The following is a 21,669-nucleotide window of genomic DNA, read 5'->3' on the forward strand; positions in this document are numbered from 1 at the left end:
ATTGGAGGTTTTTAAGAAGAGATTGGAGAACTGTTTGTCTGAAATGGTACAGGGTTTCCTGCTTTAGCAGTGGGTTGGACTAGATGACCTCCAAGGTCCCTTCCAAGTCTGTTATTCCGGTATATGGCACCATCTTGGGAAATAGGAAATTCAAAGTTTTGAATCTTTGCAGCCTGGAATTTTAATTCCAGGAAGAGAAAGATAACAAATGCTAATTCGGCTTCTAGCAACGGCTTCGGAAATGTCCATAAAATTTTGTTTAGCTTTACTGGTTTTAGGGTCTGGTGTTTTTTTAAAGCGGTAGGAAAAAAACCAGACCATCTCTGGATGTGACCTCACTTCCACTTCACACAGCCGGTCAAGGAAGCTACAATATCAGCAAAACCGTTTTTTGTTGTTTTTTTTTTTGCTGTTGCCAGAGTTCGCTGCAAAATGTTGCTGGGAAATAAAACATAGCCATAAAAACTCTCCAAGGAATTTAAAACACACACACAAACACGCACGCACACACAGAGGACAACACAAACAGATTTCTTTCAAAAACAACACACGGTGGAAATGCGGCATTAGTTCTGCGTCGAGTTTTGATCGGAAATTGGAATATGAAATCTGTTTTTAGGGCAAATGAGAAAACGGAAAAGTCCCTGCAAATTCATTTCTTATACAGGTAAGTCCTTGGCTTACGACCAGCATGGTTGCTAAGCGAGACATTCGTTAAATGAGTTTTGCCCCGTTTAATGACCTCTCTTGCCACAGTTGTTAAGTGAATCACTGCAGCTATTTAGTAACCCGGTTGTTTTCTATTCTATTGTTTTTCTATTCTATTCTATTCTTATTCTATTTTCTATTCTAAATATTGTTCTATTTTCTATTCTATTCTATTCTATTCTATTCTATTCTATTCTATTCTATTCTATTCTATTCTATTCTATTCTATTCTATTCTATTCTATCCCATCCCATCCCATTCTATTATAATTCTACTCTATATTCTATTCTAAAGGACTATCTGTATTTGGGAAAGGCCCTGAAAAGATCATCAAATAATCTAACATTCTGCTATCTGCCTATAAATCTTTTCAGATCAATCTTCTTCGGAATATTGTATACCATTCCTTACTTTTAAAAACTGTGATGGATCCCCTGATCAGTTTTGCCTTCTGAGCAATGGGCGCATTTGAGCTGGCCACGTTTAACAGTTAACTGCTTTCTGACCCAAAAGGCTCCCTGTGTGTGTGGTGTGTGTGTGTGTTTAGGGTTAAAAAGGGGGCACAGTGTTGATCCTGTTGTTGCAGCCACCCTTTGGACTTTTATAACCACCACCCCCCTCGGATTTTGGGGAACAGCCCACCCAAATGCTTCAAATACGTCCATTGGCTCAAAAAAAAAAGGCAATCGATTTCTGGCTTAAAGAAACCACAATGGGATGTGGGCTTTTATTTTGGCTCTATAAACAACAGTGAGATTGTTTCTTTTTGCTCAATTTCCCACAATTAAGTCACAGGAAAAAAACACAAAACAAAAGTGAGCAGCTTTTAAGGACCAGGCTAATTGCTCAGAGCTGTTCCAACGGCTCTGCAATTTGCTTTTGAGTCATCCAAATTTACTGGAAAACTTGGGCCATCGAGGCAGTTTCGGAAGAGATTTCATCCAATTACTTCCTGCAACGTTCACACGTCCAAAAGCTGGCTCGGCCCCGGGGAAAGTGGGAAAAAACAGGAATCCGATTTGCCCACCCGTAAAATTCATGGGATCCTAGGTTTGGAAGGGGTGTGCGTCTTTTACCCCAAGCCCTTGACCGAGGGTAGGCAACCTTGGCTCTTTTATGACTCGTGGACTTCAACTCCCAGAATTCCTGAGCCAGCATAGCTTGACCGAGGTAGGCGTAACCCTTCCCCAGCAAGGGAGGAAAACTTTCAGGAGGAAGATGAAAGACCAGATGTGCACAGTCTCAATAGAAGAGGATGTTTGTGGCTCAGGCTTCAACGGTGGGGTCCTTGGCGTACTCTGGGCTTTTCTTGCAGATGTTTCATGACCCAACTAGGTAACATCATCAGTGCCAGAAGGGAGGAGGAGGGGGAGGAGGACTGTGGGGTCCTTGGTGCACTCTTAGCTTGGGGGTTTTCTTGCAGACCTTTCATTACCCAACTGGGTAACATCATCAGTGCGAGGAGGAGGAGGAGGAGGAGGAGGAGGACTACTGTAGGGTCCCTGATGCTCTCTGAGCTTGGGGGTTTTCTTGCAGACCTTTTCATGACCCAACTAGGTAACATCATCAGTGGGAGGAGGAGGAGGAGGAGGAGGAGGAGGAGGAGGAGGAGGAGGAGGAGGAGGAGGAGGAGGACTACTGTAGGGTCCCTGATGCTCTCTGAGCTTGGGGGTTTTCTTGCAGACCTTTTCATGACCCAACTAGGTAACATCATCAGTGCGAGGAGGAGGAGGAGGAGGAAGAGGAGGAGGAGGAGGACTACTGTAGGGTCCCTGATGCTCTCTGAGCTGGGTGGTTTTCTTGCAGACGTTTCATGACCCAACTAGGTAACATCATCAATGCTAGAAGGGAGGAGGAGGACTGTAGGGTCCTGGGTGCACTCTTAGCTTGGGGGTTTTCTTGCAGACCTTTCATGACCCAACTGGGTAACAGCATCAGTGCTAGGAGGAGGAGGAGGAGGAGGAGGAGGACTGTAGGGTCCCTGATGCTCTCTGAGCTTGGTGATTTTCTTGCAGACGTTTCATGACCCAACTAGGTAACATCATCAGTGCTAGAAGGGAGGAGGAGGAGGAGGAGGACTGTTGGATCCTGGGTGCATTCTGTGCTTGGTTCTTTTCTTGCAGACGTTTCATGACCCAGCTAGGCGGCGTCCCTAGTGCGCTCAGAGTCACTGCGGTATTATTTAGCTGCGTCCTAAGAGAAAGTCAGAAATCGTCTTTCTTATAAATTGCTTTAATGTCTATTTGTTTCGGTCCAATTTTCATTTGTTTTTGAATTCTCTTTCCCTTCAATGCTAGGTTGCATTTTAATGCTGGATGCTGATATTTAATCTAGACACAAGTACGTAGCGGCAAAGAGCCTCTTCTTTCTCGGCGCATTCAGGAAGGAACCGGAGTCCCTGCCGATGCCGTGGGAAGGGGCTTCCAATTTCTAGGGAAACGTCTTTGCCTTGACTCCCCCCACACCAGTTAAAGACTCAAACGAGAGACTCCCCAAATATCCGGCCAGCAGAATCCGACTTTCGCAACTTTCTCGGCCATCCTGCTGGTCAATTTGGGGGTCATCTTTGTTCTGAAAGGGGAGGGGGCTTCCCCTGTCCCTTCCCACCCACCCCTAGTATATTTACACCGGGGTCTTCGCCCAGCAGGGCAGGAGAAGCAGCAACGGATGGAAACTACTACAGGTGGTCCTCGAACCCCGGCCACAGCGGAGCCCCAAAGTATCTGTTGCTAAGCGAGTCATTTCTTCCACGTTACGACTTTTCTGGCCCTGTTCTGTACCAGCCTGCTACCGGCCCTGCAGAAAAGGCAGGGACAACCCCTTTTACAAGATGGCAAGAGGCCGGAACTAAGCTTGCCAAAAGCAAACAAGACACGAATCATGAAACAGGAGCTATTCAAGCGGTTGCCTTCAGCAAACCAGCCCTCCCACGCATTCCCCTTTTATACAGTTCAGGGCGTGGCTTCTCTTTGCCTCCTTCCGAGGTGCCCCATTGCCTTCCTCTGTTTACTCCTGACTGACTGCCTCCTGCGTCGGGCGTCCTTGAACAGGGCCAGCTGTGGGTCATCTTCATCCACACTGTCAGGCTCACACAGCTAGGTCTCCAACGTGACCAGGTGGGAGGGGCCTGGCTGAGGGCTCTGCGGAGCCTCAAGGCCATCATCAGCAAGGTCTCCAACACCCCCCTCCTCCTCCTCTGAGTCGTCCGACCCAACTGCCGAACCCACAGGCTGACCCTGAATCACAACAGGCCCCCAGTTTGTTACGTGAATCACTGCAGGGGTTAAGTAACATGGAGGGTGACCGTACATTGACTTTGCTTGTCAGAAGGTCGCAAAAGGGGATCACGTGACAGACAGACAGACAGACACACACACACACCTGGAAAGCTGCCACCATCATAAATACGAGTCAGTTGCCAAGCGTCTGGATTTTGATCAGGTGGCCGACCACGGGGAGGCCGCGACGGTGGTAAGGGTAAAAAAAACGGGTCCTAGGTCACTTTTTTTTAAAAGTGCTGGGGTAACTTTGATGACTAAACAAAATGTTGTTAAGTCGAGGACTATCAGCACTCAAGAAGAGAAGAAGCAACTGAGAAAGTTCCCAAGGGCGAGAACAATTAACCGGCGGAACAGCTTGCCACCAGAAGGGGTGGGTGCTCCAACACAGGAGGTTTTTAAGATGAGACTGGACAGCCATTTGTAACTGAAATGGTATAGGGTCTCCTGCCTGAGCAGGGGGCTGGACTAGATGACCTCCAAGGTCCCTTCCATCTTGGTTATTCTATTTGATTCTAATTTATCAGCGGAATGGCTTGACTTCAAAGTTTGTGAATGCTCCAACCATGGAGGTTTTTAAGAAGAGACTGGACAGTCATTGGTCCGAAAGGGTATAGGGTCTCCTGCCTGAGCAGGGGGCTGGACTAGATGACCTCCAAGGTCCCTTCCATCTTGGTTATTCTATTCGATTCTAATTTATCGGCGGAATGGCTTGACTTCAGAGTTTGCGGGATGCTCCAACCCTGGAGGTTTTTAAGAAGAGATTGGACAGTCATTGGTCTGAAATGGTATAGGGTTTCCTGCCTGAGCAGGGGGCTGGACTAGATGACCTCCAAGGTCCCTTCCATCTTGGTTATTCTATTCGATTCTAATTTATCAGCGGAATGGCTTGACTTCAAAGTTTGTGAATGCTCCAACCCTGGAGGTTTTTAAGAAGAGACTGGACAGTCATTGGTCCGAAAGGGTATAAGTTTTCCTGCCTGAGCAGTGGGTTGGACTAGATGACCTCCAAGGTCCCTTCCATCTTGGTTATTCTATTCGATTCTAATTTATCGGCGGAATGGCTTGACTTCAGAGTTTGCGGGATGCTCCAACCCTGGAGGTTTTTAAGAAGAGATTGGACAGTCATTGGTCTGAAATGGTATAGGGTTTCCTGCCTGAGCAGTGGGTTGGACTAGATGACCTCCAAGGTCCCTTCCATCTCTGTTATCCAGTGATTTCTCTTCAGCATCACGCAAGCCGCCCCCAAGGCAGCATCGGCGACTTGGCCATGGACCACGGGGAGCGCAAAGGCCTTCTCCACTTCCTGCTTCATCACTTCGTTTCGGCACAGCCCGCTTCCGCTGGCCACGATCCGCTTGGCCCCGGCTTCCTTCAGGCTGCGGGAGGGGAGCATGGAGAGCAGGTTTTGGATCACCCCCCGGCACAAGGACCGGACCACGTGCCCCAGGGACATTTCGGAGGCCGCGATGTCCGTCACCGAAGCCAGAGTGGTGGGCGCGTGCCTTTCCCCGAAGAGGGTGGGGCAGACGCGGAGACGGCTATCGGCGTGAGTCAACCCGGCCTCTATCATCGGCCGGTAGACGTCCGATTCAGAGACTTCCAGCCCTGCGGAAGAAAGAAGAGGAGGAGATGGAGCAGGAGTTCGGATTCTACGGGTTAGTCCTCGACTTACGACCACAATGAAGCCCAAGGAAGGAAAGGGAGGGAGGGAAGGAAGGAAGGAGAAAAGGGAGGAAGAGAGGGAAGGAAGGAAGGGAGGGAGGGAGGGAGGGAGGGAAGGGAGGAAGGAAGGAGAAAAGGGAGGAAGGAAGGAAGGAAGGAAGGAAGGAAGGAAGGAAGGAAGGAAGGAAGGAAGGAAGGAGAAAAGGGAGGAAGGAAAGGAAGGAAGGAAGGAGAAAAGGGAAGGAGGGAGGAAAGAAGGAAGGGAAAAGGGAGGAGAGAAGGGAGAAAAGGGAGGGAGGGAAGAAATAAGGAAGGAAGGAGAAAAGAGAGGGAGAAGGAAGGAAGGAAGAGAAAAGAGAGGGAGAGAGGAAAGGAAGGAAGGAGAAAAGGGAGGGAGGGAGGGAGAGAGGGAGGGAGGAAGGCAGGCAGGCAGGCAGGAAGGAAGGAAGGAAGGAAGGGAGGGAGGGAGGGAAAAGGGAGGGAGAGAGGAAAGGAAGGAAGGAGAAAAGGGAGGGAGGGAGAGAGGGAGGAAGGCAGGCAGGCAGGCAGGCAGGCAGGCAGGAAGGAAGGATTGTGTTCCCATTGCTAGGCCAAGCCCATCCTCATCCTGAAAGGCTCTACCCAGCTCAGCCATCCATCCAACCACCATCTTCACGAACGCGGCCATCACGTTCCCGCCGTTTAGTGAAGCAGCCACCGCCAGATACCGGTTGTCGAAATACGGGAAATATTGCACAGGCGATTTGGGATCTGGAGCCTCCACAGGCTGAAACCCGGGAGGCAGGGGGACCGCCAGCTGGGCAGAGGTGCCGATGTTGAGAACTTGGGAGATGGGAAGAAAGAGAGAAGAATTAATAAAAAAAAATGAGCTGCCTTTTAATTTAATTAATTGAATTTCTATACCGCCCTTCTCCCGAAGGACTCAGGGCGGTGTGCAGGGCAATAAAAGCACTACAAAAGTTACAAAAGTTAAAAGTAAATTAAATTAATGAAGCCCTAACAATAAATAATTAAAAAAACCCCAAACCCTTAAACCAGGCCGGCCTGTTCAAATAAATAGGTTTTCAGATCCTGGCGGAAAGAGCGAAGGTCGGGAGCCATCTGGAGGTCAACCGGTAATTGATTCCAAAGGGCTGGCGCGCCCACAGAGAATGCTCTCCCCCTGGGGGCCACCAGCCGACACTCTCTGACCGGTGGCACCCTGAGGAGGCCCTCTCTGTGGGAGCGCATAGGACGATGGGAAGATGACGCCGGCAGCAGGTGCTCTCCAAGGTACTCCGGACCCATGCCATGTAGGGCTTTGTAGGTCATTACCAGCACCTTGAATCTCACCTGGAGGGCAACTGGAAGCCAATGCAGCTCACGGAGCAGAGGCGTAACATGGGAGTATCGGGAGACCCCCATCACAACTCGCGCGGCCGCATTCTGCACCAGCTGAAGCCTCCGAGTGGTCCTCAAGGGCAGCCCCATGTACAGAGCATTGCAGTAGTCTATACGAGAGGTCACGAGCGCATGAGTGACTGTACGCAGGGCATCCTGGTCCAGATAGGGTCGCAACTGGCGCACCAGGCAAACCTGGGCAAAAGCCCCCCTTGGTCACAGCTCCTACATGGTCTTCCAAAATGAGCTGTGAGTCCAGGAGGACACCCAAGTTGCGAGCCCTATCTACGGGGGCTAACACCTCACCCCCCCATGGTTAAAGATGGAATGGACCGAATTTCCCGAGATGCCGGAACGTACAACCACTCGGTCTTGTCGGGATTGAGCCGAAGCCTGTTCCTCCCCATCCAGACCTGAACCGCCTCTAGGCAACGGGACGTCACATCGAGGGCATCACTGGGGTGGTTTGGGGTAGAGATGAAAAGCTGGGTATCATCAGCGTACTGATGATACCCCACTCCAAAACCACGAATGATCTCACCCAGCGGCTTCATGTAGATGTTGAACAGGAGAGGCGAGAGGACCGACCCCTGAGGAACTCCACAAACGAGAGTCCTTGGGGTCGACCTCTGTCCCCCTGCCAACACCGACTGCGAACATCCCAGGAGATAGGAGGAGAACCACTGGAGAACAGTGCCCCCCACTCCCCACCCCCTCATTTTAGAAAATGAGAGTTTTCCACAGCTGCCCTCCCTAACCCTTCCTCAACTCAATCAAGTGCCAAAGCATTTCATTTATTTATTTTTACAAATAGTACTCGACTGACCTCCCCAAAGGAGCCCAAAATTTCTGTTGCTAAGTAAGACAGCTGTTAAGCGAGTTTTGCCCCATTTGACCACCTTTCTTGCCACAGTTGCCCTCCTCCTCCTCCTCCAGTCCAGAAACCCCATTTCCTTCCAGTCCTGATGTTACCTACCGCTTTTCCCTGAAAATAAGACCAGGTCTTATTATTATTTTTTTGCCTCCAAAACAGGCACCAGGTCTTGTTTTCGGGGTAGGCCTTACCTCACCTCCAGCACCACCCAGCCGGTCCACTTCTTCTGGGGCCAAAGTTCTGCAGCTACACTCGGGCCTGCATTTTGCAGTCAGGCCTTTCCGGAAGGCCTAAGCAGCCGAGTACCGAACTACAGCCATCCGGAAAGGCCTATGACTGAGAAATGCAGGCTTGGCTGCAGAAGAGGCCTCAGAAGAAGTGGAGCATCGAGGGGAGGCCTGGCTGCAAGGGAAGCGGGTGCTGGGTGCATGGGGCAGCTCCACACCCCCACCCCTGCCCTAGCTTGATTTTTAGGTGTGTGCCTTGCCCCTAAACTAGGGATTATTTTTGGGGTAGGGCTTATATTAGGCCCACCCCCCCATAATCAAGCTAGGGCTTACGGTTGGTGTAGGCCAGGGGTGTCAAACTCAATTTCATTGAGGGCCGCATCAGCATTGCGGTTGCCCTCAGGGGGCCGGGTGGGTATGGCCAGGGTGGGCGTGGCCTACTGGGTGGGCGTGGCTCGAGTGCGTATGGCCTGCTGGGTGGGTGTGGCCAGCTCTACATCGTTGGCATCAAGGGTGCCTATGGGGGCCTGGGCAGGAGTGGGACAGATCTGAGGGTCTCTGGCAGAAGGAGGGTCTCTGGGCCAGGGCCAAGGCAGTGGGGGCCGTTCCCTCACTGATTCCAGGATGGCTTCGCGGGCCGCATGAAACCACTTCGCGGGCCGGATCCGGCCCCCGGGCCTTGTGTTTGACATGTCTGGTGTAGGCCTTACTTTTGGGGAAACGCGGTAGTTCAGGGGTCTCCAGCCCCAACGGTCCGTGGACCAGCACCGGGCCGCAGCAAGCCAGCAACTGGTCTGCGCAAACAAGCAAAGCCCCATCCGCGGGATGCAGGCAGTACATGAAATCACGCACCCACGGGAAAACCTTTCTCCACGGAACTGGTCCCTGGTGCCCAAAAGGTTGGGGACCGCTGACCTAGTTGCGTCATGAAACGTCTGCAAGGAAAACATCAAGCTCAGAGGGCACCAAGCACCCCACCGAGTTAAGTGTCTCTACAAGCCGACATTTTCCTGCAATGCAAAATCATTTTGCCTTAGTCAAGTTCACCCTTTCCGTTGATTTCAGAGGCAGCTACCTGCGTCGCTGTCTTCAGACATGCAAGAGTAAACTGAGCATTGGAAATCTCCCAGAGCTGTCCCAACCTTGGTTCCGGCTGGGACCCGGTGCCATGGCTGGCAGGTTTCCCCAGCAAGGTCTCCGGAATCGACCACTTCAGGAAGCAAATGGATGGGAAAGCCAGAGTCTTCCAAACTAAAAAGAGAAGTACAAATGAACCGGTGTGTGTGCGTGTGTGTGCGTGTGTGTGCGTGTGTGTGTGTGTGTTGAGGCTGAATAACACAAGCCGTCCTTAACATATAAGCACAATTCTGGGAGTGGAAGTCCATCCCTCTTAAAGCATGGCTGGCTGGGGAATTCTGGGAGTGGAAGTCCATCCCTCTTAAAGCGTGATGGCTGGGGGATTCTGGGAGTGGAAGTCCACCCTTCTTAAAGCAGGCTGGCTGGGGGATTCTGGGAGTGGAAGTCCATCCCTCTTAAAGCATGCTGGCTGGGGGATTCTGGGAGTGGAAGTCCATCCCTCTTAAAGCGTGATGGCTGGGGGATTCTGGGAGTGGAAGTCCATCCCTCTTAAAGCATGCTGGCTGGGGGATTCTGGGAGTGGAAGTCCATCCCTCTTAAAGCATGCTGGCTGGGGGATTCTGGGAGTGGAAGTCCACCACTCTTAAAGCATGCTGGCTGAGGAATCCTAGGAGTGGAAGTCCACCCCTCTTAAAGCATGCTGGCTGGGGGATTCTGGGAGTGGAAGTCCACCCCTCTTAAAGCGTGATGGCTGGGAGATTCTGGGAGTGGAAGTCCACCCCTCTTAAAGCATGCTGGCTGGGGGATTCTGGGAGTGGAAGTCCACCGCTCTTAAAGCATGCTGGCTGAGGAATCCTAGGAGTGGAAGTCCACCCCTCTTAAAGCATGCTGGCTGGGGGATTCTGGGAGTGGAAGTCCACCCCTCTTAAAGCGTGATGGCTGGGAGATTCTGGGAGTGGAAGTCCACCCCTCTTAAAGCAGGCTGGCTGAGGAATCCTGGGAGTGGAAGTCCACCCCTCTTAAAGCATGGTGGCTGGGGGATTCTGGGAGTGGAAGTCCACCCCTCTTAAAGCAGGCTGGCTGGGGGATTCTGGGAGTGGAAGTCCACCGCTCTTAAAGCATGCTGGCTGAGGAATCCTAGGAGTGGAAGTCCACCCCTCTTAAAGCATGCTGGCTGGGAGATTCTGGGAGTGGAAGTCCACCCCTCTTAAAGCAGGCTGGCTGGGGAATGCTGGGAGTGGAAGTCCACCCCTCTTAAAGCAGGCTGGCAGGGGAATTCTGGGAGTTGGTCCACCCTTCTTCAAGTTTCCAAGTGGTTGAGATGAAACCATAGTGCAAAGATTGTAGTGTAAACGGTGTACAGGGTGCCCAGGGCCCCCTTGAGGCCATCCGTAGACTTACAGTTTAGTGTTCCAGGATTTTTCTATGGTACTGAAGTATCCCCAGGCAGCGGCATTTTGCACGGACATCTTTGGCTTCTCTTGGCCACACAGCATGGCTACGACATAGTCCTGGATGGTGCCAGCAGCGGTGTAGGGCACCATGAAATCTGGCCTAAGCAGAGAGGAAATAGAAACAGTTCAGAGACACACAGACAGACGGACAGAACGGATGGATAGATGTACAGTTGTACATCTATTGGAAAAACTGACTGGCATAAAAATATTATACAAATATATATAAAATAGAAAAGGTCTAGGAACAATTAAGACCGTCTCAGGGAGATGGGTGGCCTATAAATGGAATATATAAATAATTATTTTGGGGGGGAAAAACAACCCTCTGGGAACCGTGAAGACCAGCATCTGCTCAGGGGGATAGGCGGCATACAAATGGGATATTAAATTTAAATGGAATAAATTCAACCGTAGTTAAAGTTGAATTACCAGTATCCTACTTGCCACCATTCAAAGTTACAATGGCATTTTAAAATGCTGCTTGCCATCAGTCCCTGCATTTATGACCGTCACAGCAAACCCAAAGTCATGTGGTCAAAATTCAGCCATCTGCAAAGATATTGGCAAATGACTTGGACCTGGCTAAAAGAAATACTAAGACAAGAAGTTGAGTTTAGTTCAGAATTTTTCCTATTGGGCATAATAAAAGAGAAATACCCCAAAGAAGAGTTGTATCTGATGATTCATATTATTACGGTAGCAAGAATGTCATTTGCCCAGAATTGGAAAGGGAGTGAAATTCCAGTAGAAAACAAGGTAATAAGGAAAATCTGGGAATGCGCAGAAATGGACAAATTAACTTTGGAAATTAAGAATAAAGATCAATCAGGCTACTATAAAATTTGGAATAAGTTTTATTTCTGGCGGGAACAAAAGGAAGGTCTCTATTAGAATTTATAGATTGGTTGATTGCTCTAAGTATTGTATTATTATATATAACGGATATGTATTTTAAGTGTATCTTATGTGTATATATACATATATGCAAATTTTAAAAAATATTGTAGACAAGAAGGTATGTCAGCCCGTTTGCACCGTGTCCAATGTTTTAAATAATAAATTCAATTTTTTAAAAAAATTCAGCCATCTGGCAAACCAGCATAAATTGTCTAGCACTAGCAATGGCATTTCTAGACCGCTTCGCAGTGCTTTACAATCCTCTCTAAGCTGTTTACAGAGTCAGCATTTTGCTCCCCAACAATTTGGGTCCTCGTTTTACCGACCTTGGAAGGATGGAAGGCCGAGTCAACTGTGAGCTGGTGAGGATTGAACTCCTGACAGTGGGCAGAGTCAGCCTGCAATACCGCATTCTAACCACTGTGCCATCATGGCTTCCTTCCTTCCTTCCTTCCTTCCTTCCTTCCTTCCTTCCTTCCTTCCTTCCTTCCTTCCTTCCTTCCTTCCTTCCTTCCCAAGCAATAGACTTATATACTGCTTCACAGGACTTTTTACAGCCCTCTCTAAGCGGTTTACAGTATCAATGTATTTCCCCCAACAATCTGGGTCTTCATTTTACCGACCTCGGGAGGATGGAAGGCAGAGTCAACCTTGAGCCTGTAAGAACTGAACTGCTGAAATGTCGGCAGCCGGCAGTCAGCAGAATTAGCCTGCAATACTGCATTCTAACCACTGTTCTACCACAGCTACTTTCCTTCCTTCTCATTTTCCTTCCTTCCTTCCTTCCTGGAAGACTGCTATCATGTCCCCCTCCTAGTCCTTCTCTTCACTAAAGTAGACATGCCCAATTCCAGCAGCCATTCCTTATATGTTTTAACCTTCGGTCCCCTGACCATCTTTGTTGTTCTTCTCTGTACTCTTTCTAGAGTCTCAAGTCCTGGTGGCAAGCTGTTCCACTGGTCAATCGTTCTCCCTGTCAGGAAGTTTCTCCTTAGTTCCAGGTTGCTTCTCTCCTTCATGAGTTTCCCTCTGTTGCTTCTTGTCCTGCCTTCAGGCGCTTTGGAGAACAGCTTGACTGCCTCTTCTTTGGGGCATCCCCTGAGATACTGCAACCCTGCTATCGCGTCCCCCCTCGTCCTTCTCTTCATTAAACCAGACATACCCCATTCCAGCAACTCTTCCTTGTATGTTTTAGCCTCCGGACCCCTGATCCTCTTTGTTGCTCTTCTCTGCACTCTTTCTAGAGTCTCGACATCTTTTTGACATCGTGGTGACCAAAACTGGATGCCGTATTCCAAGCGTGGCCTTCCCGAGGCCTTGTAAAGTGGTATTAACACTTCACGTGATCCTGATTCTATCCCTCTGTTAATGCAACCTAGAACTGTGTTGGCTTTTTTGGCAGCTGCAGCACACGGCTGGCTCCTACTTAAGCGATGGTCCACTAGTCCGCAGTTACCTGTTCTTTAAGAGCCAGAAGATGGTGGCACAGCCGTACCCAGAAGCCACGCTGAGGTGCGACTGAGGCGCCGGGAGGGAAGACAGGAATTGGGGGCTGCAGCGGCCATCTTGCCAGGTGATCAGCTGGCTGGCTTTGTCTGGCTGAAAAGTCCACCGGCCTCCATTTTCGGTCCACATGCAACCTGGAAGAGGCAGATGAAGGTCCACCAGGGACCAAGGTGACCACAACCATGCTTGGAATTGTGTCAGCTGTCCTTGACACACAAAGGCCCCTGTGTAGCACTAAACAGACCCGTATAAGCAGTCCTTGACTTACAACAGATTCATTTAGTGACCATTTGAAGTTACCACAGCACTGAAAAAAGTGACCTACGATCGTTTTTCGCACGACTGTTGCCACATGATCGAAATTCAGACGTTTGGCAACCGACTCGTACTTATGACGGTCGTAGTGTCCCGGAGGTGTGTGTGTCACGTGATCCCCTTTTGCGACCTTCTGATAAGCAAAGTCTATGGGAGGGAGGAACCAGATTCGCTTAACGACCGACTTAACTGCAGTGATTTGCTTAACGACCGTGGCAAGAAACATCATAAAACGGGGCGAGATGCACTTAACAACGGATTCGCTTAATAACAGAAACGAGTTGAACCGAACTGAATTAATTCAAATCAAAGTTAAAAGAAAAGAAAATTTAAAAGGCGACCCTTTTCTTCCCTTCGATGGAACACAAAATCTCCGTGGCCTTGACTTTAGAAAGAATTATTGATGGTTCTTAAAACACAAATACGTGGTTTTTTAAAAAAAATAGGAAAAGAGTTTTTCCCCCCAAATGAATAGATAAGCCAGATTGATTTTTGTTTTCTCCCATGGAGAAGTTCTACAACCAGCTTTCAATTATATTTCCACTCTGCTACCGTCCTGATCTGTCTGTGCAATAGAAAAATGAACATGAAAGGCATTAAAAAGCTAAAAAAGCAAAAACACACAATCGTTCAGCATATAAAGGATAAAGTCTTCAAATGCCACAAAAATTTAGAGTCTGTTTTTGATTTTTAGGGAACTCACTCATAAAAGCAGCCAAGAAGAACCCCAGGAAGAATTAAGATAAGGCTTTAGAAATATAGTAATTAGGAACTTAATCGTTGCACACAAAAGCACATAATAAATAACATTCTTTTTTAAAAAGTCAGCGGCAGGGAAATCAAAGCGGGAGGGGGGGTTATCAAATTAATCCCCATTGAGAGTCATTTCAGGATGCAGTGCATCAAACTGAAAATGGGATTCTCCAGAGTATGAATCAAAAATCAAAAGCTGATCAGAGATGCAATCTGGGTCCAATAACAATTATTCAGTGAAACCAAAATTGCCACCAAAATTGTGGGTGCTCCAACTCTGCAAGTTTTTTTAAGAAGAGATTGGATAAGCACATGTCTGAAATGGTATACTGTAGGATTTCCCTGCCTGAGCAAGGGGTTGGACTAGAAGACCTCCGAGGTCCCTTCCAGCTCTGTTATTCTGTTCTGTTCAATCTGTTCTGTTTTTCCCCCTAGCGTTAACAATTATGGAAAATAAAGTCTTGGACACCAGCTTCAAATGCTTATTTTCCAGAACAGTTTTTGCATGTGTTATCAAGTTCACAACACAGTTTGAAGTGTCAATGTCACTTTATAGCGCCCGATAAAGGCCACACTTGGAATATTGCATCCAGTTTTGGTCACTGTGATGTAAAAAAAAAAAGATGTTGAGACTCTAAAAAAAATGCGCAGAGAGGAGCAACAAAGATGATTAGGGGACTAGAGGATTTAAATATAGGAAGAACGGTTGCTGGAATTGGGCATGTCTAGTTTAATGAAGAGAAGGACGAGGGGGGACATGATAGCAGTCTTCCAATATCTCAGGGGTTGCCCCAAAGAAGAGGGAGTCAAGCTCTTCTCCAAAGCCCCTGAATGCAGGACAAGAAGCAAAGGATGGAAACTCGAGAGAAGCAATTTAGAATTAAGGAGAAATTTCCTGACAGTTAGAACAATTAACCAGTGGAACTCCTTGCCTCTAGAAGTTGTAGGTGCTCCATCACTGATGGCTTTCAAAAAGAGATTGGACAACCATTTATCTGAAATGGAATATAAGATCTCCTTTTAGGACACTGCTTGTAAGTGCTTACATGTGCTTAGAGCTCAGACACCCACTTCACAGTCTGTTTGTGTGGCTCCCCTGCTCCCCTCTGGGAAGCGGTTTCAAAGTATTTTTAGCAGGACTACCAGATTCTGTAACACAGACATCCCCAACCTTTTGGGCACCAGGGACCGGTTCCGTGGAGAGAGGTTTTTCCACGGACCGGAGGGTGTGTGGTTTTGTGTGCTGCCTGCATCCCACGGATGGGGCTTTGCTTGTTTGTGCAGACAGGTTGCTGGCATGCCACGGCCCTGTATCGGTCCACGGCCCAGGGGTTGGGGACCCCTGCTGTAACAGCTTTGTTGCTTATGCTGTCTGTCTGGTAAACTCGCAAGATTCATTTTTCTCGCCATGTATATGTTTACATCCAAACTAGACTGTGTTGTTTCACTGGGTCTTGTGTGTGTGTGTGTGGGGGGGGGGTTATATGCATAATTATTTTTATTTTATTTTATTTTATTTTATTGTCATGTTTATGCAGTGCATACTGGAGGCGGTTATCCTTTGAAAGCTGTATGAAACAAAATCTCATTTTAATGTATGCTGATCAATGTACATTTAAAGTGACAAAGTATTCTATTCTATTATATTCTGTTCCGTTCCGTTCCATTCCATTCTATTCTATTCTATTCCTGTTCTATTCCTGTTCTTATTCTATATTCTGTTCCATTCTGTATTCTATTCTATTCTATTCTATTCTATTCTATTCTATTCTATTCTATTCTATTCTATTCTATTCTATTCTATTCCTAATTCTTATTCTATTCCTTATTCTTATTCTATTCTATTCCTGTTATTCTATTCTATTCTATTCTGTTCTGTTCTGTTCTGTTCTGTTCTGTTCCGTTCCATTCCATTCTATTCTATTCCTGTTCTATTCCTGTTCTTATTCTATATTCTGTTCCATTCTGTATTCTATTCTATTCTATTCTATTCTATTCTATTCTATTCTATTCTATTCTATTCTATTCTATTCTATTCTATTCTATTCTATTCCTAATTCTTATTCTATTCCTTATTCTTATTCTATTCTATTCCTGTTATTCTATTCTATTCTATTCTATTCTATTCTATTCTATTCTATTCTATTCCTAATCCTTATTCTATTCTATTCCTTATTTTTATTGTTATTCTATTCTATTCTATTCCTAATCTTTATTCTATTCTATTCTATTCCTTATTCTTATTCTTATTCTATTCCTATTCCTATTCCTATTCCTATTCCTATTCCTTATTCTATTCTATTCTATTCTATTCTATTCTATTCTATTCTATTCTATTCTATTCTATTCTATTCTATTCTATTCTATTCTATTCCTAATCCTTATTCTATTCTATTCCTTATTCTTATTCTTATTCTTATTCTTATTCTTATTCTTATTCTATCCTATTCCTATTCCTATTCTAGGGATTGGATTAGAAGACCACCAAAGTCCCTCCTGGCCGTGTTATTCTGCTTTCTGTGTTCTAAGTCTTACCTTTCCCAGCTTCCCAAAACATCACCCCGTGCATTTGCCCAGAAACGCCAATGCAGCAAACTCTTTGCACAAAAGCCGGAGAAAAGGACACGAGGCAACTGTTCAAAGCTTCAATGATTCTGTGGACGTCCTGCTCATTCTCCTGTGAGAGAAAGAAAGAATCCATTTATTCATTAAACTTAGATGACGCTTACCTCACTACCTCTAGGTGGGAGGAAAGAATACATTGAGGAAAAATAAGGGAGAAGAAAGAGACTCGTCCCCAACAGCCTTTTCTGCCTTCAACAGGGAAGGGACCCGGGGCAGAAAACATCCTGCAACCAAGATGGCTCCCCACCCATTTGCACCACTCAGGTGACCCTGAGGACACAGATAAACCTCCAGGTGGCCTCAAGAACTCTCTAGATTAGAAGAAGGCAAAGGACCAGCTCTCTGCAAGGAGTATAAATCCTTCCATTCCCCACCATCCGGTCAGAACTGAAGAAGCTTCTTGGATGAGAAGTGAAACGTCTTCAAGGAAAAACAAAGGAAGTCCAGTTGCCTCCTCAAAAACCACCTCTGGGACAACCCTGACCTGGATGATGGAGAGTGTCCACGGACATTTAGCCGTGCGCTTTGGGACGAACACCCTTCGGATGGTGCGAGAGGATGAACGGATTTCCAGAAAACATGGCAGACTACAAAAACCATCTGCGCTTCAGTTGGAGATGCAGGCAGCACAGACTCGTCCCCAACAGCCTGTGTGCCGGTCTCCAACAGGGAAGGGACCCAGGGCAGAAAACATACTGTAGCCAAGAGGGCCCCACACCCATTTGCACCATTCAGGTGACCCTGAGGACGCAGGTAAACCTCCAAGCGGCCTCAACGACTCTCTAAAAGGAGGCAAAGGACCGGCTCTCTGCAAGGAGTATAAATCCTCCCAGTCCCCACCATCCCAGTCAGAGCCGAAGAAGCTTCTGGGAAGAGAAGCGAAACGTCTTCAAAGGAAAAACAAGGAAGTCCAGTTGCCTCCTGAAAAAAAGGACCTTTGGGACAAATAAGAAGAGAGAATGAAATGTTTTACGCAGGAGAAAGACAACTGAAGAGTCTTTCTCGGGTGGATGTCTTTTTCCACTGGTTATTAAAACGTGATGACATGATAGCAGTACTCCAGTGCTTGAGGGGCTCAAATTATTCTCCAGAGCACCAGAGAGGAGGAGAAGAAACAACGGATGGAAAATAATCAAGGAGAGAAACCACCTGGAATTAAGGAGAAAGTTCCTGACAGCGAGGACAATTAACCAGTGGAACAACTTGTCTCCAGAAGTCATGGGGGCTCCATCACTGGAGGTTTTTAAGAAGAGACTGGACAGTCACTTGTCTCAGATATTATAGGTTCTCTTCCTTGAGCAGGGGGCTGGACTAGAAGACCTCCAAGGTCCCTGCCAGATTCTATTCTACTCTACTCTACTCTACTCTACTCTACTCTATTCTATTCTATGCTAGTCTACTCTATTCTACTCTACTCTAAGGACCAGGGGGGGACAAGATAGCAGTATTCCAGTATTTGAGGGGCTGCCCCAGAGAAGAGGGGGTCAAGCTAGTCTCCAAAGCAGATGAAAGCTGGACAAGAAGCAACAGATGGAAACTAATCCAGGAGAGAAGCAACCTGGAACTAAGGAGAAACTTCCTGACAGTGAGGACAATTAACCAGCGGAACAGATTGCCTCCAGAGGTTGTGGGCACTCCATCACTGTTGGTTTTGAAGAAGAGACTAGAAGACAGTCACTTATCTGAAATGGTATAGGTGCTCCTGCTTGAGCAGGGGGTTGGACTAGATAACCTCCAAGGTCCCTTCCAACTAGTATTCTCTATTCACCTTACCCGCAACTGAGCCTCTTTGACGTGCACGTCGGCCTGCACCGGCTTGGTGCAGCTGGCAACCAGGGTGGGGCCCTTGTTCGTTTTTTCCACCAGGACCACTTTCACGGATGTGGTGCCCAGATCGATGCCCAGGATGCACGGGGCGGGCAGCCCAACGGACCTCTGTCTTTCCTGTGCCATCCGAGGTTTCTGCCTTGAGGCCTGCAGTCTGGATCACCACCGGGAAAAATGAAACCAGGTCAGTCCTGCATCTGCTCAAAGGGGGGAGGAGGAGCGGAGGATGCACAGCTGTCAAGGTAATGATTTAGAAGCTAACCAGCTGATGTAATGTGAGACGTATGATATAATGATGGCAATGTCAGCAGGGTCTGTGTCCCTTTAAGAGCCAGCAGGGTCTGTGTCCTTTTAAGAGCTTTGTATAAAAGGGAAGGCTCCTCAGATGTGCTTCTGTTTCCTGCTGTAACTGTTCTGTGTTGGAGACTGCTGTATTAACACGTGTATGTATATTGTTCGTGGTGTATGATATTGTAGATCAGGGGTCTTCAAACATGGCCCTTTTATGACTTGTGGACTTCAACTCTCAGAATTCCTCAGCCAGCGGAGGAATTCTGGGAGTTGAAGTCCACAAGTCATAAAAGGGCCATGTTTGAAGACCCCTGTTCTAGTCCAACCCCCTGCTCAGGCAGGAGACTCTAATCTATTCTATATTCTACTGTATTCTATTTCCTATTCTATTTATTCTATATTCTATTCTCTTCTATATTCTATTTTCTCTTCTCTTCTCAATTCTCTTCTCTTCTCTTCTAAAAATCTTGCCAATGTTCCGGTCTGTAACCAGCTGCCCCAAGGCCAAACTGTGTACAGGTAGTCCTCAACTTATAACAGTCTGTTTAATGACCGTTCAAAGTTACGATGACACTGAAAAATGAGACTCATGACAGTTTTTCAGTTACCTTTAAAGCATCCCCTGATCACATGATTAATATTCAGACATTTGTCCACTGATTCATATTTCTGACCGTTGCAGCGTCCAAAAGGTCACGTGATTTCCTTTTGCGACCTGGGTTATTTAACTTAACCAACTGCAGGGATTCACTTAACAACTGTGGCAAGAAAGGTCGTAAAATGGGCCAAAGCTCACTTAGCAGATGTCTCGCTTAACAAGAGAAATGTTGGGCTCGCTTGTGGTCGGTAAGTCGAGGACTACCTGTGTTGTTTTTGGATGAAACAGTGGAGACCTCCAAGCAATGGTACAGGGTCGAAAAAGTTGGGGACTTCTGTGGTGTAGGATTTCCTTCCTGAGCAGGGGGCTGGACTAGATGACCTCCAAGGTCCCTTCCAGCTCTGTTCTGACTGAATGAATGAAAGCTCAGAGAACACCAAGGACCACACCACACCACGCCCCTACCCCCCTCCCCCGAGATCTCCTTCCCAAGCAGCCTTCTCAAAGCTTTTCAGCCTTTTCACCCATTGTACCACTTTTAGGATATGGCAACATCCGAGTACCACCAGTCGTCTAGCAAGGGGTCAAAAACTTGATGACCCACCCCCCAAAAAGGAAAAAAAAGTGATGAACTACAGGTAGTCCTCGACTTACAACAGTTCGCTTAGTGACTGTTCAAAGTTATCATGGCACTGAAAAAAGTGCCCCCCAAGCCACAGCCGAGCAAGACACCTGCCTGCCTGCCCGGTGGCGTCTTCCTCCTGTCCGAGGTTTTCATTCTTGTGAGCATTTCTGTTGAGGATTGGCAGCAGGGGTCGGGTGGGGGTGTTTGGTTTTTATTCCCCCCCCCCATCTACTGGGTGGTTGCAGCAGGTTTTGATCCCTTCACATGACCCTGGGACACTGTCACCGTCATAAATATGAATCAGTTGCCAAGCATCTGAATGTAAATCACAAGACCCTGGAGATGCTGCAACATTCCAGCTGATCGGCGCTTCTTCTGAGCTCAGCAGAAGCGCCAGGACCGGCGTCAAGCTCAAGCTGAAGCCTGGCGCTGATCCTGGCGCTTCTGCTGAGCCCCGACAGCCCTGCAGCTCCAGCCGTCTCTCGCTCAGGCTTGTGCGGTGCTGCCACCGGTTCAGCTCATTCCCCTCCCCCGCTACCACTTTTCTAGGATGGTCGCGTACCACCTGCCAGGTGCTAATGTACCACGGGTGGTACCCGTACCACTGGTTGAAAAGCCCTGTGCTAAGGCTCCCAGCGCGGAAGAAAGGAACCCAGGAGAATTCTCCCAACAGATTGATTGATTGATTGATTGAATTTATTTGGCCACACACACACCCCCTCCCAATGTCAGTGACCCTGGGCAGCTTACAAACAACCTTCCAGCAAGCAAAGTCAGTGGGGGAAGCCCGATTCACTTACCAACTCCTGCGGTTCATTTAACAACCGCGGCAAAAAAGGTTGTACATTGGATACGACTCACTTAACAACTGCCTCACATGAGTCAGGACTACCTGCAAGCAGGTTGGCAAGCCTCGCTAATTTATTCCGATGTGCCAAATTCCCATCCTCCCAGGCCGTGCTGCAGGATGGGCATTGGAGTCCTGCACATCTGGAGAAGAAAGGGCCCAAAGAGGCTGGGGAAGAGAAATGCAACTTCAAAGACAAGCCAAAAAAAAAGAGGAGATTCCACAGCCTTTAACCCCTCCACCCCCCAGCGCAGCTGCACAGCTACATGCAATAAAGTAATAAAACCACAATGAGCAGAAATGCAATTAAAAGGGAGCAGGCAGCTGGAGCAATGCAGAATAGCTTTGGGCCCTCGTTTTCCAAGCAGATCTTTTCACCTTGAGACGGTTAAAGTTGGTTGGACGGCGCCCAAGAAGGCCTGGGCTCGAAAAGCACCTCCGAAGGCAGAAAAATCGGCTTTAAAATGAACTTTGGAGCAAAGAGGAAGCCTGCCACACTCAACATGGCGGGCGCCCCGGGCGCGGCAGCCATGTTAAAGAGGTCACGCCCTGTTTGTGCTGCATGAATCGCTTCGCCACACCCAATATGGCGGGCTAAGACCATGTTGGGCGTGTCCTGGCCCTCTCACCCTCTTAATCACCTCCCACCTAGGAAGTCCTGGATCCTTTACGCATGCGTGGGAGGCACTCGTTGCCACGGGAACAGCCACCCTTTTACC

At 47.9% G+C, this 21,669-nt stretch overlaps 1 protein-coding gene across 2 annotated transcripts; it reads right to left on the bottom strand.

Moving 5' to 3' along the window:
• Nucleotides 1-1,346: 1,346 nt before the first annotated feature.
• Nucleotides 1,347-21,479, bottom strand: SHPK (sedoheptulokinase). Of its 2 annotated transcripts, XM_083379778.1 has the most exons (10): nucleotides 21,329-21,479; nucleotides 20,904-21,118; nucleotides 18,536-18,743; nucleotides 16,673-16,814; nucleotides 13,020-13,203; nucleotides 10,611-10,763; nucleotides 9,208-9,383; nucleotides 6,273-6,473; nucleotides 3,335-5,594; nucleotides 1,347-2,901 (listed from the first exon to the last, which is right to left on the bottom strand). In XM_083379778.1, the coding sequence occupies exons 3-9, from the start codon at nucleotides 18,713-18,715 to the stop codon at nucleotides 5,161-5,163; spliced, it is 1,470 nt and encodes a 489-aa protein (XP_083235904.1). In that variant the 5' UTR covers nucleotides 18,716-18,743; nucleotides 20,904-21,118; nucleotides 21,329-21,479; the 3' UTR covers nucleotides 1,347-2,901; nucleotides 3,335-5,160. The 2 variants fall into 2 exon arrangements, with proteins under 2 accessions (XP_083235904.1, XP_083235905.1); XM_083379779.1 differs by lacking the exon at nucleotides 20,904-21,118.
• Between the last annotated feature and the right edge of the window lie 190 nt (nucleotides 21,480-21,669).

This window comes from Vipera ursinii, assembly GCF_947247035.1.
Source record: "Vipera ursinii genome assembly, chromosome: 1".
In the NCBI taxonomy this organism is placed as follows: domain Eukaryota; kingdom Metazoa; phylum Chordata; class Lepidosauria; order Squamata; family Viperidae; genus Vipera; species Vipera ursinii.

Coding starts and splice junctions, on each gene's coding strand:
- SHPK (XM_083379779.1), bottom strand. CDS start 18,715: ATGGCACAGGAAAGACAGAGGTCCGTTGGGCTGCCCGCCCCGTGCATC. Junction 13,204..16,672: donor GTTTTGGGAAGCTGGGAAAG/GTAAGACTTAGA, acceptor TGCCTCTTCCAG/GTTGCATGTGGACCGAAAAT. Junction 6,474..9,207: donor GTCTGAAGACAGCGACGCAG/GTAGCTGCCTCT, acceptor CCATCTCCCAAG/TTCTCAACATCGGCACCTCT.